At 58.5% G+C, this 22,696-nt stretch overlaps 1 protein-coding gene across 9 annotated transcripts in view; it reads right to left on the bottom strand.

The window, feature by feature from the left end:
• Positions 1 to 22,207, bottom strand: part of PHRF1 (PHD and ring finger domains 1) — a 30,732-nt gene extending 8,525 nt beyond the window's left edge. For 2 of the 9 annotated variants that reach the window (XM_060607604.3, XM_060607608.3), the window contains exons 1-10: positions 22,074 to 22,206; positions 21,596 to 21,713; positions 17,287 to 17,402; positions 16,757 to 16,876; positions 12,588 to 12,811; positions 9,668 to 9,751; positions 8,067 to 8,185; positions 4,591 to 4,688; positions 4,225 to 4,400; positions 3,244 to 3,373 (exon numbers count right to left, since the gene is read on the bottom strand). In XM_060607604.3, coding sequence (XP_060463587.3) covers positions 3,244 to 3,373; positions 4,225 to 4,400; positions 4,591 to 4,688; positions 8,067 to 8,185; positions 9,668 to 9,751; positions 12,588 to 12,811; positions 16,757 to 16,876; positions 17,287 to 17,380 — 1,045 coding nt within the window. In that variant the 5' untranslated portion in view covers positions 17,381 to 17,402; positions 21,596 to 21,713; positions 22,074 to 22,206. The other 7 variants (XM_060607609.3, XM_060607611.3, XM_060607606.3 and 4 more) reach the window with 6 other exon arrangements.
• Between the last annotated feature and the right edge of the window lie 489 nt (positions 22,208 to 22,696).

Raw genomic sequence — 22,696 nt, 5'->3', positions numbered from 1 at the left:
CCCCCTGGAAAACCGCAGGGACCTCAGCCTGGAAGGAGGGGATTCTAAGGAGACAGAGGGATCGGCCCTCGTGACGTACGCTATTGAAACACATCAAGTGTATCTAGCTCCCTAAGTTCACGATGGGGCTAAAAATCCTAAGCGATCGTGATCGCTGCTGAGGAGGCTACTAGCCACGCGGTGGTTCTGAGAACTGGTCAAGAAAGGAAACAAGCCAACGCCTTAAGTGCTTTGCCCACAAAAACCGCAGGAGTGGGAAGCAGCCAGTGCCAGGAGCAAAGGCTCTCTGCACCTTCCTCGGTGCGAGCGCGGGTCTGAGCTGAGCGTGGAGCGCGGAGACCGCAGCCAGGGAGCCCAGCAGTCACTGCTGCCCACCACCCCGCCCCCTCCCCGGGCAGCTGGCAAACACAAAAGCAAAGAGCTAAGGACGCACAGCTCCACCAGCGGCCTGCGGTCTCTGCCCGCCGGGGAGCAGCGCGTACGGGCAACCCGGTGCCCCCACTGTCAAGACGACACAGGGACACTTACCAGGCACAGCTGCTGGTGCAACGTGGATCTTGTTTGGCTCTGGATTCAAATATACTATTTTTAAAAATTCTACCTCACTTACGATACAATTAGAACCTTCAATACTAACAGACTCATGGGGTTAAGGAATTACTGTTCCCCTTCTCAGGTGCAACAGTGATACTGTGCTTAACTTAAAAAAAAGACGGATGGGGCGCCTGGGTGGCGCAGTCGGTTAAGCGTCCGACTTCAGCCAGGTCACGATCTCGCGGTCCGTGAGTTCGAGCCCCGCGTCAGGCTCTGGGCTGATGGCTCGGAGCCTGGAGCCTGTTTCCGATTCTGTGTCTCCCTCTCTCTCTGCCCCTCCCCAGTTCATGCTCTGTCTCTCTCTGTCCCAAAAATAAAATAAAAAACGTTGAAAAAAAAAATTAAAAAAAAAAAAAAAAAAAGACGGGGCGCCTGGGTGGCTCGGTCAATTAAGCGTCCGACTTCGGCTCATGTCATGATCTCACGGTTCGTGAGTTCAAGCCCCACGTCAGGCTCTGTGCTGACAACTCAGAGACTGGAACCTGCTTCGGATTTTGTGACCTCCTCTCTGTCCCTACCCTGCTCGCACTGTCTCAAGAGCAAATAAACATTAAAAAAACTTTTTTTTTTAAAAACCAAAGGAGAAAGAAAAGAAAAGAAAAGAAAAGAAAAGAAAAGAAAAAAGAAGGAAGGAAGGAAGGAAGGAAGGAAGGAAGGAAGGAAAACAAAAGACACAAAGGCCGTGCTTCCAGGGCTCCTGGGAGGGAGCAGGTGAGTGAGGGAGAGGGAGGCCAGGCCAGGCTGGCTCCGTGGGGACTCCACTCGTTCGTCCCAATGTTTCCACCACTTTGGCAAAAGTCTATAAAAAGCATTAAAAAACTCACTAGCAAAGCCAACAAAAGAAAACCAAACCAGCAAAAAGGCACAACCAAGCACAGATCTATGCAGCTGCCCGCACACAGGTAGAGTGCACACCAGGGGCTTGGTGGTGTGCACGTGAGGGACAGAGGAAAACCCCTGCAGTCAGTCCTGCCTGCTCAGCGCCGGCACGACCCAGCCGTGACCCTGAGGCCACTGTCTAATGGAGAATCAGCGAGCAGGCACGGTGCTGGCCCCGAGGGGTCGAGTTTCTAACACAAGGAGACACAGACGGGAGACACGAGGAAAACCTCAGGAACGGTATGACCGTGGTGTGGATTGCCCAGCTCCAACAGCCGGGAGCGATGACCGACCCCTGGCAGAGAACTCGCATGGAGCTCAGTTTGCTATTGTGAGTCCTGCTCCGGCGGACAGGAGAGAGCATCCCCGAGAAAGGGGAGAGGCCACACGAGGCACGCGGACACAGGTGGCCACTCCAGCACAGCCCCAAGCAGGAAGCTGGGACAGCACCGGGTCTCCGCCCTGACGGCGGGGGACACAGGGCACGTCCAACACATACCGAGTCACAGGAAAGCTCACTGGCATGGTGAGGACACACGCCGCCCGGTCCCTGCGTGGGCGAGGACGCGCAGCACTCTGGTTCACAGACTGCCGACAGGGGTACGAAGTGCTACGCGACCTGGGACGCACATCTACCCAATGAGCCAGCAGCCGGGTCCTGTGCTGACCCGAAATGAAACCCTGCCCACAGGAGACGGGTACGAGAACGGGCAGGACTTCGCGCCTTTGTCCTCCACGGCCGTGATCACAACACAAAGTCAACCCTCGACAGCAAAGGGGACAAAGGGCGGCCTTTCCGTGTGTGGGGGGGCAGACTGGGGGGGGGGGGGGGGGGCGCTCCCTCAACAACAAGCAGAAGCCAGCCAGCCAGCCACTGCCAGCCACTGGCACCCATAACCACACACGCTAAGCTGGAGCACACTCAGCACCTCACAAAGGTCTCATTACGTGAAGTCTGAAAACACACCAAACTGACACCCAGCGCTGAGGAGGACAGCAGGGCTGCCTGGCGGGGCTGGGACGGGACCCGCCTGGGACTTGGGAACCGGCTGGGACGGGACCCGCCTGGGACGGGACCCGGAGGGCGGGGCTGGGACGGGAACCGGCTGGGACGGAACCCGCCCGGGACGGGACCCGGCTGGCGGGGCTGGGACCTGGCTGGCGGGGCTGGGACGGGCAGGGCCAAGCCAGCTGGACGTTACGTCTGTCAAACCTGGAACCACACGGAGCGGACACACCACACTCTTATCTCGATGAAGCGGACTTTAAAGACCTCGGATCGTAAGACGTGAATAAGACAGGTGTCCGTGAGGCCGCACTGGTCACACGTGATGGAGAAGGAAAAGGGCCCCTGGGAGCACAGTGCTAGCTGAAGAACGCACAGCTTGGAGACACGTGGCAAGAAAGCAATGAATTAATCATTGTTAATTGCTCCCACACAGCAAAGTCCAGAACCGGGGTCTTCCTGATCTACTGTGGCATTTAGGGAAAAGAAAAGGCAATTCTGCCAAATTCTCCAGAAGCTTCCTGACCAACGACACGAAGGCCAAGTGGCCCCGACACGCACGCAGAGAGCATGGCCGCGGGGACCTCACCGCCCACAGTGGGTGTTCGCAAGGATGACGCGGACCAGACCCAGCTGGCCCCCAAGACGTCCGTGTGCCACTTCTGCTACCTGAAAACCCAGGTGACGGCGGCAGGAGGGACTCCGGGGGAAGGCCCTGCGGGGCGAGCGTGCGGCCCTCACCGAGCCAGCACACCCGGGCTTACCTGCTCTCCTCCTGCGTTTTGCGGGGGCTCGGGGCGCCACGGGGCGCCGGTACACGGCAGTGCTCAGACCGGCGGCGACAGCCTCAACGGTCTCATCCAGCAGAGAAGACACGAGGTACCGTGGGACATGCTACACGGGAAGGAGGGTGCCGTCAGCAAGGCGACTGCCCTCAGGCTGCTCATACCACCCGCCGTGCCCCGTGAGGACTCTGGGCGTTCCTGCCGGGGAGCCCCCGAGGGTCGACCCTGCACACACCCCCGCCAGGCTAACCGCAAAAGCCAGACGGCCACCAAGAGCTTCCCGTGGGCACTACGGGGCCGGGGGTGGAGGGGTGGGGGGGTGCTCCCGAGAAGCAAGCTCAGGGTGAGAATAAAGAATGAGGGCCAGGAAGGCCGCAAGGAGCCAACGGCACAGCCAGTGCCAACGAGTCAGCACGCCGTGCCGGTGCAGAGCCAGCCGGCATAGTCTGGGGACCAGAGAGAGGAGATCGAGGGACAGAGAGGAAAGAGCAGCCAGAGCAGGGCACCGGGTGGACACAGGAGCGGGTGACGGCGTGGGGCACCAGCCCCCACAAAGTCCTCCGCCCCTCCCCATCGGCTGACGCCCCCCCGGGCGAGCACGCCGACCTGTGACAGGCACTGCTGCCCCCGGTTGGTGTTGCTACAGGACGGGGCGCACACCCGGAGGGAGGCTGGAAGGGTCGGCGTGGGGCCCTCCCTGCAGGACTGTGGACTGGAAGAGACCAGCTCTCTGCTCCTGCCCCCTCGGGCCTGCCGGGCTCGGTTCCCCGCACGGCAGCCAGGACACGCCCGCAGGTGCACGCCGCCGCCCTCGCAGGCCCCACCCTGCCGTCCGCACCCCTCCGCTGTGCCCACCAGCCAGAGCATTTGGGCAGCCAAGGTGCACCAGGACGGGGCGGGCGGCCCCCAGAGGGGCTGAACCAGGAGCAGCCTCGCAGCCACAGCGTCGTGCGCACCCACCTGGATTCTCCTGGCGGTGGAGATCCGATTCCGGTTCACGGTCGCTCGGACCCTCTCGCTCTGTCGTGTCCTGGCAATGGCACGGGTCCTCCCCACGTGAGGCCGAAGCCGGCTGGTGGTGGGCACCACGTCAGCCAAGATCAGGGAGACCTCCTCCTCACTCACGGGACCTGCTTCTGGGAAGAAAGAAAACCCTGGACTGATGTGGGGCTGCCACGCCCCCATCCTGGCAGGGGGACTGAGTGGGAGGCAGGGGGCATCCCCCTGGAGCCTGGGCTGCCCTGCTGGAGAGCCCCGCAAGTTCTCCCACAAGACGAGAAGCCCCCCGCCCCCCTCAGCACGCCCTGCCTGAGAAGGAAACCTCACCAGCGGTGGGAGCAGCTCCAGGGGCAGCACATTCGGGACAGAACCACTCGTCCACTGGTACCTCTTGGAGAGGAGGGTCCAAACATTCCATGTGGTACCTACCGGAACACAAGGGTGGCAGACAAGTGTCAGTCTCCCTGCCGTAACCGAGTGAGCCACACAACGGTCATCCAAATGTGCCCCAAGGCCGCTGTGCACCCTGCGATAGACTGGACTGCGTCCCCTGAAAGCAAACACTCAGTGTGACCGTATTTGGAGATGGGGCCTCTGGGGAAGGGGGGAATTAAATGAGGTCATGAGGGTGGTCACCGTGGACCCAGGTCCTTAGGAAAGGGAGCGACCCAGAGCTCCCTCTCCCCAGCAGAGGGGACACCACAAGCACACAGCAAGAAGGTGCTGCTGGCAGCCTGGGTCATCTCCCCAGAGCCTGACCCTGAGGCATCTGGAGCCCACCCAGAGGTGCGCTCAGATGGGAGACAGCAGGCTGGTGATACTCCCGCAGTCCTTCCCGGGGGCATGCTGGGGATCTCTGCTCACCAAAAGGGGCCCTGACAGCCCCTGAACCCTGCAGGGGAGGCACACTACGTGGACGGACCGAGCTAAGAAAGTGGCCACCTGACCCGGGCCACTGCGTCCTGTGGGGGCTCTGCCGCTGACCATGGCAGGGATCTGGCGCCTGACTGTGGCTGGAGGCTCATCTCTGGTTGGCAGACGTCAGCTTGCCCTCCCCCAACCCGGCTGTCACTCAGCAGCCCCGAGAGTTTCAAATGTTGACACCTTACACTTCATACTCCAGTCTGAGAAGCTCAGGGAAAAAGAAAGGTTCTGTCTGCTGAAAGCAAACGGAAATGTAGCCTAACCGTGGTTTTCCAGGTGCTTCAATCCAGTCTTCATGGAAAGCAGTTTGGGAAGAGTCACCGCTGGCATGGGCCACCTGCGCCAGCCTGCTCCAAACTTCATCCCAAGACCCCACACAGCCCTGAGCCAGGCAAAACCCCATGCGGACACCCTGCCCTGAAGACACGAGGGCAGACTCAACTCTGCTCACAGACCACGTACTGCCCACGGTGCTGGCACACGAGCAGCCAGGGACACAGAATTCCAGGTGGAAGCCCTCACTCCATGAACCCCTCGCCAGGACCTCACATGAGGACCGCAGGGATGGGGGTGAGGGGGCTCCTCCTGGAGTGTAACTCAGCCCAGCGTCAAGTCCTAGGGAGCACCCCAAAACCCCAAGTAGATTCCAGCCTCAGAAGATCTTCTCCTACGTGGTCTCGGGAACAAAATCTCACAAAGCATTCCAAGGATCCAACGTGGGCCACCCTACGTTCTCCTCACACAAGCTCCAGGGCCTCAAGCAGAGGCCACTGGTGCGTGTGACGGGTGCCCAACCCGGCCAGCCTACGTCCAGCACAGTCACCCCACGGGGTAGACTCACACCCAGTGAGGGCCACAAGATGCCCATGAGGATGGGGGCATAGCTCCCGTGCCAGGCATGCTGCTCTGCCCAGCAGTCACAGCCACCGAGAATGGACCGCCTACCCAGCAAGGACAGCTGTGGCTACCTGATGCGGTGATGTCAACTGTCTCCCTAGTGACTGCCCCTCTATGTTAAACAGAGAAGTTTAAAAAAATCAGAGATGCTCTTTATCTTACTTCCTGTAACAATGAAAGGATGTGGCATATTCCTGTTATCTACAGAAAACCTTATGACTCTATTTTCAGAAGAATAGTAGAGTAATTTCAGACTTGATTTTTAAGTTAAAAAACAACCGTTAACAAAAACTGAGCAGACTGCAGGGGTGCCTGTGGGGCTCAGTCACCGAAGCGTCTGACTTGGGCTCAGGTCAAGATCTCTCGGCTCATGGGTTCGAGCTCCACGTCGGGCTCTGTGCTGACAGCTCAGAGCCTGGAGCCTGCTTCGGATTCTGTCTCTCCCTCTCTGTCCCTCTCCCGCGCGCGCGCGCGCGCGCTCTCTCTCTCTCTGTCTCTCTCTCTCTCTCTCTCAAAAATAAAAAAACATTAAAAAAACAAATTGAGCAGACTGCAAATATTAACGGTCTGAGGACGTTTGGACACGTAAGACCTGCACTCAAACAGCTGTAACGTTTAGCTCTACCAGCACCTTTTGTACTGAGTGCTGTCCGCAAGGCCAGCAGAAGACACCCAAGTTTAGCACTCGGCTGGGGGGCCGTGGGCTGCAGAGGCAGGGCCAGTGACAAGGGCCACAGGCAGGCCTTCTTCCCACCTCGAATGGCCTCTCCTGTGGCATCCAGCTGTCCCAGGCCCTTCCTTCACATGCCCAGAATGGCCACGAACACACCGGGAAAGGATCTGTTTTAGGCGTGAGCAGAGTTCTGAGGGCTAAGCTACCCTCTTGGCCCCAGGTCCCTACGAAACCACATTTCTTCAGCTTCCTGCTTGCACTCGGTCCCATCAGTAAATTAGCACAGGGACAGCAAGAGCAGGGCGCTGGCTCTGTCACCCAAGGCAGCACCCTCCTGTCCGCCAGACTCACAGCCACCAGTGAGCGGGGGCTGTCAGACAAGGCGACTCCCGGAGACCCCACACTGGAGCACCGATCCAGCACCCGCACGGGCAAGAGCCTTGCAAGAAGGGAGACCAGACAGCGCGTATCTGAGCCTAGGAGGTGGGACTGGAGAGGGAGGCCCCTGGGAGGTGCCTCAGGAAGACAAAACGCACAGCACATGGCATCTGTCTGGGGAGGAAGGCACCCGGGAGGTGGGCTCCGGTCAGCAGTCAAAGGGAATAAACTCTGAGCCTCCAGAGCCAGCTCTGGGCCACCAGGGCGTGACACTTCCTACCTCCTGCTGCTTCTCAGTCCAGGCCTCAGAGGGACTACCTGTTACCCAAGAGAAAGCTCCAAACCTGCCAGCCTCACGGGATTCTCTGCCACTCGTGCCCCAAAGGAGAAGTTTCTGTAGCCCTCTCACCAGAGCCTGGTGGCAGAAAAATTCCTTAGACACCCAGCAATGCCTCCTGTGCTGGAAGGAGGCCCAAGAAAGGCTCCCAGGAGCCAGGGCCCGCTGGACACAGGGTCACCTGCCCTCACAGAAAGCAGGGGTCCTGCACAAGCCCTTCTCTGGGCCCCCAGCCCCAATCTCTCACGTGCCCCTCACCTTTTCGCAGTCTCGATGCGTCACGAGTCCCCTCAGAATATCTTGTGAGTCCCCTCAGAGTATCTTGGGGGAACGGGTAGAGGATATAAATGGTGGGAACAAAAGAGCCTGGGAGACCTGCTGGTTACCCACCAGCGGCCTGGGGTTCAGCGTTCTGAATACCGGGGGGCGTGGCCCCCCTGAGCATCACAGAGAAGATCTGTGGGTACGAAGCACAGAAGCAGCCCTGCAGGACTTCCCTCTAACACGTTAACTTAACACTCCAGTCTCAGAGGCTGGGCTCGGCAGGGACCGGGGCACGAAGGCCTCGTCTGCCTCGGAAGCCGCCGTGCTCACCCCGCGTCGCAGCCGTCGCAGAGAAGCAGCCGGTCCTCCCGGTCGCTCCTGCCACACACTTCACAAAAGGTGGGGTCTTCCTCCTCATCCCGGCCGGCTCTGGCGTTTTCCACCGGAACCTGAAACAGAGAAGCCCCGCCGGTCAGCGACAAGCGGAGCCCAAATCCGAGGCGCGGCTGCTGGGCCGGTGCAGAGCACACTGAGCCGCCTCTCGACACGCACGCAGGCTCCGCGGGCCCGGAGGCTCTGGGGCAAAGTGCGCACGGCAACCACGTGCAGGCAGTTAGCCGAGAGAAACAGCGAACCCAACGGAAAACAGAGGACGACCCATGGAAAGGTCCCCAGACCAAGCAGGTGGGGACCCCCAGGGCAGCGGCGCTGGAGCCGTGAAGAGGGAAGAGAATAAGAGCCGGAGGCCCGCATTCTCTCGAGAACCGTGGCAGCGGCGGTCACAGCTGCGCACGGAGAACAGCCCTCTACGGGCAGGCGAGGAGGCGCGACCACCAAGACTCCGTGATCTAGGGCCTGAGACGCACCAGGTGCTCAGACGCTTCCTTCCCCTGCCCGTCCCCCCGCGCCCCAGAACGACCCGGCCTCCGCACTTCTCTCCGTCCGTCCGCCTCAGCCCCCCAGGTCACACACCCCACCGCTCGCTCGCCCGCCCTTTACTCCGGGGCCAGGATGGGACTCGGGGGCCTCCCCAGCCTCCGGCACCGTCTGCACTGGACGTGGAGTCACTCTCCCATCTTCCCCAACTGCACTAGCCGGTGTGCCCCCTGGACTCCCCACCCCCCAGCTCCCTGCACACACAGGAAGGGCTCGGGGACATGCGCTTGAGTGGCAGATGCTCCAGGTAGGTGAGGACCAGCTACACGGAAACGGAGGCCCCGGTTCCAGGGAAGGAGGGCAGCGTCTGGGACAGGTGACGGGGACCCGAACGAGCAGAAGCAGAGCCGCCGCCTCCAGCCCAGCACTGTGCCCACGAGAAATCTGCACACAAAGAGCCAAGTCCCCGCGCATCTACGGCTTTGTGCGCCGTGTAAATAAAACGGCAGGTCTACGGCTAGCTGCACGACACACGTCGAAGGCGTGTCCTCGAGTCTCTGTAACGTTTCTCCTCAGCAACAGAAGACACTGACAGGCCCTTCAAGTCTCTCACGAGCAGACGAGCAAAAGAACAAAGGAGAACCACTTCCTGTCCCAGCCCCCCTGGCACACGGCCCCGCCCCGGCCCAGCACCAGCAGACGCGTGGTCCCGAGACGGCAGGCGTCCTCGCCCGGGCCTGGCCTCCCCCGTGGCTGTCGTGGCCGAAGAGAAGCTGTGAGCTGTAGAGAAGGCTTGTGGGAGTGGGGGAGAGGAAGTGCGAGGGACACGCCAGCTGCACCGCCCACAGCACGCGGGCCCGTCGACCAGACAGCACACCCCTCTGGCCGCTGCTCACGCTCCAGACGCTTCCGCGGGTTTCTCAAAAGCACTTAACCAGTATTTACTCACTTCAGGAAAGCAAATCAGCTTGTGAGCGCACGTTCTCCCATTAGACAGGGACCAACATGATGATAAGGTGTGGGGAGGGGCCCTCTAGCACCGCATCTGCACTTACCTTCTTCAAGATTTTACCGCCAAACCGAGCTCGAATACAGATACATTTAAATATGGTTCGATCAACTGGACAGGAATTGGCATTCTGTAAGAAATAAAAATTGCATCGGGATCCTATAGGATCGTTTTCACGACTAATACCACATTCGAAATAAAACATTCCCTTAGAAGTAAGAACTTCATCTCACACTGAAAATCTACTTTCTACGGTCCACGTGCCCCGTGCCGAGTGGCTGGGAGCACAGCAGCGAAGCCAAAAGACAAACCCCCACCGTGCAGGGCTGCTCTCCTGCTGGGGAGGAGGGAAGGCAGGCTAGCCATGAGCGCACACATAACATGCACGCACGTATGCGCACACACGCGCACGCATGGCACGCACGTGCTAAATGCTAGGCACAAAGCGGGATGGGGGCCTTCCTGGGCTGGCCTCCAGCCAGGCCAGCCAGGATACTGGCCATTTCTGCGTCCCCTACCCCCTGGGCCGCGGTTCTCCGCGTGCACGAGGTTGCTCAACATCTGTTTCTTAGTAAATGCTGGTATTTCTTCACATAGTGTGGCCGGCTGCCCATCAAAGGTGACAGATGTTTCTTCTTTACTAATACGGTTTGGACACGTAGAAGTTTGTTTTAAAATACCTCTATCGTACAGAGCATACCCAACAACATGCACTCGAAACCGGACAAACTGACATCTGTGTGGTCAGCACCCAAGCCCTCCAGCCCCTCCCACCCACCCCTGCTCCGTCCCCTGGGGCTCCAGATGCCTGCCCTCAGGACCGGGACTCCAGCTGCACACGCCCACTCTTCACCAGCAGGTGTGTCCAAACGGTCGCCGGTGGTCGCCGGTTCCCGTGCCGTGTCCCACGCGGTGGGTAAAGACAAGCCGCCCACCCACCCGAGCAGGGTCTGCGCAGACGGACTCCCATCCTCTCGCCAGCTCACAGGGCAATGGTGCACGAGCCACATGGCTGGACACGTTACACCACCTCCACTCTGGGAGGTCCAGGGGCTCCCATCCTCCCGGGTCTCTGATCTACACTGCGCTAAGCCTCCTTCCCTGTCCCGACAGTTCCCGCATTTTCCCACGAAGGCTTCAGAGCACCACTTGCTAACTTTCAATCCGGGGGGGGGGGGGGGTGTGTGTGTGTGTGTGTGTGTGTGTGTGTGTGTGTGTGTGTGTGTGTGTGTGTGTGCCCTTCCTCTCCATCTCTCCCACATGCCTGGAGAGCCCCGCTCCCCGCAGTGTGAGACGCTACCTGCTGTCTGCCGTGTGTGGTTGTCCCTACGAGTCCCCGCCACGCTCCCGGGCCTGGTCTCCATTCCCGGACCAACCCGGTATACTCACCGGAGTTGTACAGATCCTAAGAGCCGGCACGCGACTGCCTTTTTCAAAAGGACTGCCAATTCTTGGCATTTGCTTTCTCTCCTCTACGAATCTCACGGCCCTGCTAGGCCCTGATGCTCTGGTTAGGGTGGCAATGAACTTGTACATGACTGCCATCTCTCTGAGGTGGGATTTCCCTTCCAGAAAGTGCTTTCTTCAGTCAGTCTCAAAGGCTTTAGAAAACCTCTCTAAAGGTCTCACGTGTCTTTTCCGGACTTATTTCTACGTATACTGTAACTTTTCATCTGTATTAATCTTGTGTCTGGCAATCTTGCTGAACTCCACGTTACAGCAGCTCCTTGGTAAGATATCTGTGTCGATAACTCACTACTTGCAAATAATAATTTCTCCTACGTGATACCTACACCTTTGTTTTCTCCTCGCGCTATTCCAGTACAACGTCAACTAGGAGGTAACCACCACCTGGTGGTGTTCCTCCATTTCCAAGGCTCTGCCTGCCACAAAAACCTAAACCTTGATCTGACGTGTGCTATGGATCCAGCACCACAGAGCAGGAACTAGTGGCATCAGGACAGGGAAGCCCTCGATCGACAGACGTCACAGGGAGCCAGCAGCCGCGTGGCCATGCGGACGGGTCACACAAACTCCCACTGGAGATGCTCTGAGCTCTCCGGGAAAACGGGGAGCAGGGCTGGGGTTAGAGGCTATGGTGCTTCTGTTAATCTCGCTGAGCGAGGTGGTGGCATGGAGATCTGCCACGCTCACGCTGCGTCCACGTTGGTGAACTTACAGGGGAGGGGGGAGAGGGTGAGACAAAACATGGCAAGCAGACTTAACAGTTCTTGAAGATGGGGGTGGGGGGCACACACCGCTCCTCCTGTACCGCGCTACTTCTCTGAAATGTCTCACGATAGGAAGTTTAATACAAGGGGGCTCCCGCTTCTAAAACTCATCATGAAATACACCGTGTCTTTCTGGTAAATTCCCTTCAACTGTTTCAAGGATGGCTCCCTTCACTGCCGGTTATGACTCACTGCCAAACTGAATCGCTTGCTTTCTCTGCCTCTTTGAGATGACCCCACCTCGTGAGACTACAGCATACTAGGCTGACTCTGCTGGCCACACACTGCGCCCAGGTCATCCAGGACTTCTGCGGACAGGTCCCCCAGGGATACCAACCCATAAATAATCCTCCTCATCCGATGCCCCACAGTGAGCTTTATCAGCAACCCCAAAAGCACACCAACAAAGCAAAGACCGGTCTAGGACCCAACCCTGTGGCCCCAATTTCTACTGGAGAGCAGAGAGAAGCGCCAGCAAAAGGCTAGCAACTGACAGGGCCACTTGCAAGTGGAGAGAGGGGGGTGCCCGGGTGGCTCGGTCGGTTGAGCCTGACTCTCGATGTCGGCTCAGATCACGATCTCATAGCTCGTGGGCTGTGCGAACAGCACAGAGCCTGCCTGGGGCTCTCTCACTCTCCCCCCCTCTCTGCTCCTCTCCCATAAATAAACTTAATAAAAACAAAAAGTCAACGGAGAGAGGCCATCCTGAAGGAAGAACCTCAGAGCCTCGCTCACCTTGGACCATTCCACAATACAGTCCAGGCAGAAATAATGGGCACAGTTCTCCGGTGTCCCCAGGGCCTGGTCCCGGAAAGCGTTGAGACAAATTGGGCAGCTCTCGGAATCGTCATCAGAATTAAATGCGCCATTGGCTTCCAACGTCCCCTGAGTATCCTCCACTGCCACTGACGTTTCCAAGCCTCCTTCTTCTCTTCCTTCTTCTTCAGAATCTTCAGAACCTTGAGAAGGAAGGAGCACAACTTTGTGAGCTGGGACACTGGAAGCAAGCAGCCCACAACTGCACTCAGGAAAGTGTGTTTCCAAACCCCACACTCAAGGGACAGATCCCTTTCCTGCAGCCCTGCCCAGGGTAACCATCCCTGAGCACCTCACCCTGAAGCTGTGTCCAAGCTAAGGGGATGTGACACTGGCTGAGTGGCCATACCAGCTCCTCTAGCCCCCACCTGGAGGCAGAATCAGAACCCTCACGATCAGGGCAGGTCCCAGGGGCCACCCCCGTCTGACAACTGGGTTCCCTGCGGTGGCCCTGCTCGGCACAGCAGCCTCCAGACGGCGCCACATGACCCCAAAACCCTTCTCAAAACACGATGTTAACAAGCCATCTGTCTCCGAGTGACACCTCCCTTATAGGTCTCTCGTTTTCCTTTCTTTGGGGGATGTAGGGAACATAGATTCCTAACTAGGCAATTTGGCCGCAACAGTTCTGATCAGTTTCTGAGAAGTTCTAAGGCTGAGACTTGACCAGGAGAAAAGGAGACACTTTGAGTTCAGCACAGCAGTTGACACGTGCATTTAGTTTTCTCTCCCTCCCAAATTCCACTAAAATGAGACCCGAATGAGACCTTGCACCAGAGGTGTGGCAGGCAGGGTCCTCACGAGCCCCAGCACTCCTCCCCATCCAATCCACTGAAGTGTGGACACAGCAAGTGACTCAATTCCCTCTGCATGGCAGAGGGAACAATCCCTGGGGGCTCAAACTAATCAGGTGACTCCTCTAACAGCCGTGCTCCCCAGATGGTTGCAGAGAAAGAAGCCGGGGGATGTGCTCCCGCGGCTGACATGACGTGCCATGCGGACGAAGGGAGGCCTCTAGGCGGTGAGGACAGTCTCCGGCCGGCAGCCGGCCAGCAGTCAGGACCTCAGCCCTACCCCCGCAAGGATCCGGATCCTGCCAACAAGCAGTGACCCTGGCGGAGGACCCTGAGCCTCAGATGGGAATCGTGGCCCTGTGACCCCTTGATGTCAGCTGGTGAGACCTGCGCGAAGGACCAGCAACCCACACCCGGACAGCTGGCCCCGCACACACGGAGACAGTGAACGCCCTGTCCTGAGCTGCCAGGTTGGTGACGATTCGTCACACGTCAAGGAAAAAAAAGAAAAGAAACTAATGAAATTGGCATGTACAAAATTTTGGAAAAGGCCAGGCAGAAAGCTGCGTGAACATGGGACTTTGCTCCGCTTTCCTGCTTTGCTGGAAAGGGCCAAGGAAGCAGAAGCAGGTTGAAGCCAGGTGACCAGGCTCTTCCTACTGAATTCCGAAAGGCAAAGAACTGTCCACCTGAGGGCCACCTGGGCCTTGTGCAGCACCTCGGCTCACAGAGCAATGCCTCCGAAGTCTCTGAGGGACACTGACCAGCACTGATGAGGGTGGACACTCGTGCAGATGCGTGAGGCCCCGACTCATCTACCTCTGCCCACCCTTTCTAAGGGGCTGCTGGAGGTGCTCCCCACCAGGCGGGGGGGTGGGGGGGGTGGAGGGGGGCAAACCGAGGACAGTGCAGATGAGGGTGCCAGCCTGGCTTGGCAGTGGGCAGTGGGCCTGAAAACCCGAGTGCTGAGGAACACAGGGTCCCGGAGAAGGGCATGGTCCCCGCTGGAGGAGACTGGAGTGGCCCGGGGCCGTGCCCGGAGCCGGCCACCGCGACTCACACTCCCTCGTCCACGACAGCTCCCTGCGGCGCTCGTGAGCGCGCAGCCTGCGGAGCGGGGGCGAGGCCACACGCACAAAGATCAGAGCCCTAAGTCCTCAGGTTTTATGGTAAGACTTAAGCAGATAATACTTAAATTGGAAACTCAGCAGACAGCAGTCAAGCGGTTTTCAGGAACAAACACTAGAGCAAGAAAAGCAACAAGTAAAAAAGCACCCCCGGGAAGGGCCGGGCCTAAAGGGGTGCAGGAAGTGCCCTTGTAGGAAACTCCCTTCTCAAGGTCTGACCACACTTCCCACACGGCACCTCTTTCGCTTCAAAGACCGAAGGGCACACGATTACGCTTCCAGGCCCGCCAGCCACGCCCAGGGCCCCGCGGCCTCCCTTCCTGGGGCTCCTCGCCACCTGCAGGCTCTGGTCCCGCATCTCCTTCTCTCCTGTCCTTCAGATCACAGCTTAGACGGGGTCTCTCTGGAAGTCTCTTGCTTCTTCAGGGCCGTAGAGCGCCCTTCCCACGACACCCCTGCACACCCACTCTTGACACGTATTACCCTTATTAGAACTGCTGCTTTGTGCCACTGTGTCTGCTGCTAAGTGGTGAGCTCAGGAGCAGCAGGGACCCCAGCCGAGCTGGCTCCTGCGTTCCCTCGGGCCCTGCCCAGATTCTCTGGCATCCAACAGGCCCTCAGACCTTTGCTCGAGGGAGGATGTCTTCTGGCTTCAGCCCTGCCAGCGCCGACTGTCTGTGCCTGAGACCGACGCCCCAACTCAATCTTGGGGGATATGCAGAAGAGCAGTAGTCGTGACCTGCAAACTCGGGCAGGATCTCACATCCCTGTGTCCAGGATTCAACACCTAACTCTGGGGCGCCTGGGTGGCCCAGTCGATTGAGTGTATCACTCTTGATTTCAGCTCAGGTCATGATCTCTCTCCCAGTTTGTGTGTTTGAGTCCTGCGTCTGGGCTCTGCCCTCTCTCTGCCCCTCCCCCACTAGCGCTCTGCTCTCTTCAGAAATAAATAAAACTTATTAAAAAATCTAACTCTGGGGGGCGCCTGGGTGGCTCAGTCGGTTAAGCATCCGACTTCAGCTCAGGTCATGATCTCATGGTTTGTGAGTTCGAGCCCCGCGTCAGGCTCTGGGCTGACAGCTCAGAGCCTGGAGCCTGCTTCACAGTCTGTGTCTCCCTGTCTCTCTGACCCTCCCCCGTTCATGCTCTGTCTCTGTCTCAAAAATAAACAAACATTTAAAAAAAAAAAAACCTAACTCTGGAAGAATAGGTCACCAACACACACAAAGTTGCAAACTCACCCTGGCTCATGCCACTTCAGTCCTGGTCCCTCATGAGCACTGTCGCAAACATGAAAGGTTCCCTTTCTGGAACATTCTAACACTGATAACCACGGGAGCCAGAGTCAAATACACAGATCATGGTATTTGCTTTAAGACCATGCCTCTCCTGACTTAATGACTATGCCAGAAGGAAAGCAGCCATGAGTCAAACTTCCAAAGTCCAGCACCCTGTCAGCAGAGGGCCACACGTGCCCTCCCTCAGAGGAAGGTGATCACAGCTGGTCTTGGACAGGGTAGTCTGGCCTGGGGCCCTTGCAGGCCATGCACAGCCAGGGCAGCTAGAAGGGACAGTGAAGGAGGCGCTGTCAGCCTAACCAGAGTCGCCTGAAGCAACGTTCCCTGCGCAGCAGCTGAAGGGCACAAATGCCAACCAGGAAACCCGCGCCGTGAATTCCTCAATGAAGTCATCTCCTGTGTTTGCCAGCTCTCTCGGGCTCTGGTCAGAACGAGAACAAACCATAGACGACACCACTGACCTGTTGAGAGTCCTGGCCAGGTGGCCCCGGGCCACAGCGAACCTCAGCTAAGCTAACCCTGCCCTGTACCTGCGGGTGTGGGAGCTGGGGCCACCAAGTGCACCCCGTGTGCTCGTCCTGGAAAGACCCCACTTCGTGATGCTCCGCCCTCTTAGACATTTGAGTCTCCTGCCGTCACCGGGGAAGAGGCCTGTGAGGCTGTGTCGTCAAACTGAACTCTTGACACAGAGGATGACAACCAAAGCGAGGGCTCGCCTTAGGGGACTGCCAGGCCCGACGAGCGGCCGAGGAGCCTCTTCGTAATTTCTACGGCCCTCAGCGGGCTCCAGTAACAACGCTGGGTGAACTGCTGTCCCTGCCCCCACAAGAGGAAATACCAGGAAGCCATTCGGACGCCAGCGCTCTCACCGGATTGGTCCTCCAGACCGCCCTCCTCGTCCTCTCCATCGTCCTCTCCATCGGTGCTGTAGCTGCGCTCACTGCCCGTGTCCTCCTCAGAGCTGCCACTGCTGCCGTCACCGCTGTCTTCTAAGGCGAAAGAGATGAAGACACAAGCCCAGGGGAAGTGTCACACAATCAAGGCAGCAAAAGGCCAGGGCTGGCTCAGAGCTGCACAGAGGCGCTCCAGGCACCAACCAAAGCGTAGCTGCCCAGGTGAGGCTGGGGAAGGTGGGCTGGAAGGGGACAGATGCAGGGAAAGCACATTCTTCCCCACTAGCATCTGTCCCCGACACAAATAAAATGTATCACTAACCAACTTAAAAGCACAGAGTAACTTTTTAACAAAGACTGAGAGTTGAAATTAACACAAGTAAACAACCCTCCAAAGGGAACTCCAGCTTTTCCCAGAGCCAACAACCTGGAGACGTGCAAGCCACCAAGGCCAGCTCCAACACCCGCTGGCCCACCTCCGTGGGAGAAGCGGGGGACCTGCTCACCAGTGCTGCTGGCCAGGACAGCAGGGTTGAGTCGCGAGCGTCCATCTGGCCCTGGGCTTCGGTCCACAAGCTCGTCCAGGCTGTCGTCATCCATCGCTAGACATTGGCGTTTGGCTCTGAAATTAACCAGAGTCAGGTAATTCCTAACTGTCCCAGGATGCCACACTCCCCCCATCTGCAAGCCCAACAGTCACTCCAGTGACACGTGTTCATCTGTAAGACACGAGGCCAAGCCGTGAGATATAGAACAAACACAACAACTCTAGGGGTGCATGGTGGGGCTCAGTGGGCTGGGCGTCCCACCCTTGATTTCAATTTCTGCTCGGGTCATGATCCCAGGGTGGTGGGACGACCGGCATGAAGGTTCTGCTTAAGGTTCTCTCAAACCAAAAAACAAAGCAATTCTAACCACAAAGCTGTGCATACGTATAAAAAAAGGTAACGATTCCCATCTACAGAGTGATGTTCAAAGTCAAATCTCAATTTATAACGGACCTAATTTAGCTCAGTCTGGCAACATTTTTCTTCAGTCAGGCACCCACGACACCTTAACACTCCTGAAGAATCCTGACACCGGGCACGAATGAAATGGCTTATCACAAGCTGAGGCAAAGCGGGGTTTTTGATGCAGGGGGGTGGGAGGTGCCAGAAGGGCCTAGGTGACTAACAAAACCCCCTCCCTGCATCCCCTGCCATGTCACTCTCAGCCACAGCTGGCCAGCCCAACCTCGGCTCACCAGACCACCGCTGGGAGGCTGCGGGTCAGCCGGGGCTGCTCTGACCTCACCCCGAGAGCATCCACAGGGCACTGGCGAGACGCAACCGCCCAAGAGCAGCACGGAGTGCGGAGGTCGGGCTCCACCACTCAGCCACCATGGCCACTTGCTCTCGGGCTCTTGATCTCCAAGTGGGGACACCTGCCCTGCCTACTCTGCAAGACCACTGCAAAGATGACACAGAAGACGTAGACAAACGACCTTGCAAACGCAGAAGACACAATCCGCCTCCTTCACCAGGCCTCCAACTTTGGAGCCCAGATAAGGGCTCCTTTCTCAACAACACGCTCACCTCGTTTCCCAGATAACTCTTGGAGGACACACTTAACTAAGACGTAATGAAGAAAACCCTCTCCGTGCACAGTGTGCTTTGGGCCAAGGCCACTCTCCACGGTCAGAGGAAAGGGGTCGCACAAAAGACCAGAAGGCAGAGGGGCAAAGCAGGAAGCTGGGTTAGGCCAGCATGCCCGAGCGCCAGGCAAGGTTCTCGTTTGCGGATCCCACGTGCAGGCTTCTCTCCCATGGGCCATGGGCCACCCGCCAAGAGCTTCACACGCACCATGGCACCCAGGAGAGGGGCTATCACCACCACCTTTGTACAGATGCTCCCAGAGAACAATCTCCTGGTGGGGCTAAGGTCAGGTTCAGATTCCAGAGTGCCTACCTAGCTTCCCTAACAAAGCCCCAGATCCTAGGGGCGCCTGGGTGGCTCAATCGGTTAAGCATTCGACTTTGGCTCAGGTCGTGATCTCGTGGTTTGTGAGTTCAAGACCTGTGTCGGGCTCTGTGCTGACAGCCTGCAGCCTGCTTAGGATTCTGTGTCTCCCTCTCCCTCTGCTCCTCCTCTGTTCATGCTCTCTCTCTCTCAAAAATAAATAAACTCAAAAAAAATTTTTTCAAACAAAGCCCCAGATTCTAGGATGACATTTCCTAAAACAGTGAGGGCATGTTGACGTGATGAAACTGTCAACTGCCTTATATTGCTTCCACCTGAAAATAATGCACTAAGAGATGGTTTTGTGGAGTTATTAACCCCCTAAAGCTACCACCTTTCTCGTACTTAGTGCTCTAAGGTTAAGAAAATGAGCCATACTCAGTCGGTTGAGTGTCCGACTTCGGCTCAGGTCATGATCTCAGGGTTTGTGAGTTCGAGCCCCGCGTCCGGCTGTGTGCCGACAGCTCGAAGCCTGGAGCCTGCTTCGGATTCTGTGTCTCCCTCTCTCTCTGCCCCTCCTCTGCTTGTGCTCTGTTGCTGTCTCGGTCTCTCAAAAACAAATAAACGTTAAGAAAAAAATTAAAAGAAAAAAAAAACGGAAAGAAAATGGCCACAGTCCCACCCAACAAAGGGTCTGGTCTGCACCCTCGGTGCTTGGTGACTCAGCAACACAGCAGGGACCCAGCCTGTCCTGCAAGTCCCGGCCGTGACTCCTGCTAGAGGCACACAGACTATGGGGCACGACATGCCACAGACCTTCCAGGAGAATGACACTTCTGTGGGCACAATGGCTTCAGGGCTCAGGGAAGAGGGCCTAGAACGCTCTGGCCACTGTCATGAGCGTTCCCACACGTGGATTCCACAGAGTCATCCTGGGACAGCTGCTCCAGTACCTACCCCGCCCCTGCTGTGTGCAGCACACTTTCTTGCCCCACAAGAGGGGTAAATACAGCTCACCCTCAGACCACGCGGGTTTGAAGTACACCGGGCCATTTACACGTGACACTGTTTTGGATCAGTACCATACTACAAATGTGCTCTCCTTCCTCAGGATTTCCTTGGCAGCGTTTTTTTCTCTAACTTACTTTATAAGAACATGACCTGCGACATACACAAAACACGTGTCACCCAGTGGTTTCTGTCATCGGTAAGGCTTCCAGTCAGCAGCAGACTATTGGCAATAAAGTTTTCAGAGTCAAAAGTTGTATGTGGCAGTTGGACTGCATGGGGATGGGTACCCCAATCCCTGTGTTGTTCAAGGGTCGCCTGTACCATCGCACATAGACCTTCCAGTGAACCCTTAGACACCAGAAAATGTAACCCCTGAGGCCACCGAAGACACAACACAGCACACCTGAGGGCAGTTTTCCGGGTGCAAATCCTTACCCTGATGACGTGTCACACAAGCACCAGCTCAAAAGGAAAAACAACCCCTAGCTTCTCTGGTGCGCTGCGACCCAGGTCCACCTAGAACAGGCAGTGGCGAGGCCTGCCTCCGAGGGCTGCCTGAAGAGGTCAACAAGGCCATAATGGGGTTTGGTACCCGGGGACTTGCCAGAAATGCCAGCCCAGGAATGGGGTCGAATCCCTGAGTCCCTGTCCCTGTGGGGTTCAGTCCCATGGCCTTGTACTCCTCCACCACTGCTGGGCAGGGAAAGGGTCGATTAGGAGGCTGAACATAGTCCCTTCCTGTTCCGTCACGCGACAGTTAGGACACTGGGGGAAAAAAAACCCAGGTGGCCTCTGAAATTACGTTCCAGAGCAAACACCTGTGCAAATACCAAGGCAGAGACCACAACTAGAGATCCCTACAGCCCTTTCCCTGTCAGAACTGCAATCAGAACTCTTCGTTCATGGGGACCCCAGCTTAGGACCTAATGGCCCACCAGCAGCCCCAGCCCAGACATACCTGCCCAGATGCACCGTCCCTACCTCTGCCCCTGTGTTCCAGATAACAGGCCGGGAAGCTGTCTGGCAGGAAGGCCCACGGCCCCCTCCCGGCTGCTGGCCGCCCTCGGCAGTGCTGGTGGTGCTCTGGGGTTCCCCTGCTCAAACTCTAGACTCAGGGCATCCAGGGGGAATAATTGAGCCAGAAAAAATATCTCTCTCTCTTTTCAAATGCAGGAACCCAAAGCACCTACAATTCCAACCGTCACTAAGGCAGCAAGAGCTTCGGTGGTAACTGGCACCTATGCCAAGACCGGAAGCAAGAGTGCCCGTCGCCAGGCCCTGGGCAAGGCTGCCAGGTCCAACAGTGCACACCGGGCCAGGGCTGTCATTCTCCATTCGCCGTCTGCCACAGAGGACAGGAGACCTGGGAACTGCAGACTGCAACGGAAGTGAAAAAGCTAGAGCCCCCTGAGGTCTTTGCAGGGCTGAGATGGCCACGGAGGGTCCGTGCTGGGGGGCTGCAGAGAGGACTAAAGCCAAGCTTGCCCCGTCAGAGCCTTGCCACTTGGCCGGGTGCAGAGAATGCACTGGAAGACGGCAGCTACTGTTATTCGGACTCCACGTTCTCCCATAAACACGAAGCCTGCCGGTGGTCCTGGGACAAGGAGGGTGTGCTAAGTGCCAAGTCAAACCTCACCTGAGCCTCACGTTCTACCCGTATGACCACTGGCTAGAAGGCGGCGCGCCAGGCAGACGCCAGAACGGTATGCAGTCTCCTGAACTGACAACGGGGTAACATGAGCGCCACTAAAGACAGCACCGCCCCAGAGTCCCGGGCTGCGTTAACTCGGCGCTCTGGCTGCGCGCTCAGCAGCTGTGCGCCCGGTTGGCAAGTTACTTAACCTCTCCGGGGCTCAGCTCGGCTCACTTGTAGAAGAGGAAGGACGACCCCTACTCCCGGGGTTTGTTGTGAAGACTACGAGAGTTAACAGGAAATCATCCCGCGAACCACTCGGGCTGCCGACGAAAGCAGTGACGACCGGGAGCTGGAAACGAGTTGGCAAAGGGTCACACCTCGCTCAGAGGGGAGAGCGATAACGCGGAGTTGGCGGGGGGGAGGAGGGGGTGCGCCGGACGGGGCGGGGTGCGCTCCCCGCGACTGGAGACCTGAGGCGGGCCACCCGGAAACCCGCCCGCAGGCCGAGGAGCCGCCCAGGCTCGGCGCGAGGCCTCCCTGCCCCGCGCCCGCCCGCCCGCGCCGAGCTCCCCGCCGCCCGCCCGGGGCCAGCGCGGCGCAGGCCTCGCACCGCGGGGCAGGCCTCAGACAAAGCGCGCGGCGTTCGAGGACGGCCCACGCGGCCGGGTCGCGGCAGGGACCCCGGGACCGCCGCGGGCCCCGCACGTACCCGAGAACCTCGTGCCCCTCCGGCTGCGCCCGGGCGCTCACCGCCGCCGCCCGAGCGACACCCTCGACTAGGCCGCCGCCGCCGCCACCGCCGCCGCGCGCTCCCCGACCCGGAAGTGCACGGAGCCGGCTTCCGGGGCTCTCCCGCCCCGCCCCGCCCGTTGGCGGGAACCACTGGGACAAGGGAGGGGAAGAAGAGCCTGAGGTGGCGGATGGCGCCGCTCGCCGCAGCCGAGGGCCCCGAGACTTTGGAAACACTGTTCAATGCCGGACCGCCGCCAAGGAAGACCAGTGTCTGGAGGAACTTGTGGTGTCTGGGCCTCCGACGGTAGGCTGTTCCTGGCCGCCCTCCCCCGCCGGGAGCTGGTACGGCCCAAGCCCCCGCCCGCGGCCCAGGGCGAATGGAAGCGGCGGTCCGGCACACCTGAGACCCCGCCCCTGAGATCTAGCCCCGCCCCCAAGCCTGTGGCCACGCCCCCACGCGGCGGCCCGGCCCTCCCCGCTGCTGGCCACGCCCCCAGCCCCGGGCGCCTCCTGTCCCGACCGAACACTGGCGGAGTCCTACGTGCGCGGGCTCCTCCGGGTGCTGGCCACAGCCGGAGGAGACCGCAGCCCCGCGTCGCG

This window comes from Panthera onca, chromosome D1 (genome assembly GCF_046562875.1).
Source record: "Panthera onca isolate mPanOnc1 chromosome D1, mPanOnc1 haplotype 2, whole genome shotgun sequence".
Classification (NCBI taxonomy): domain Eukaryota; kingdom Metazoa; phylum Chordata; class Mammalia; order Carnivora; family Felidae; genus Panthera; species Panthera onca.
Note: the sequence above shows the minus strand (reverse complement) of the source record. Positions and strands in the feature narration are given on the sequence as shown.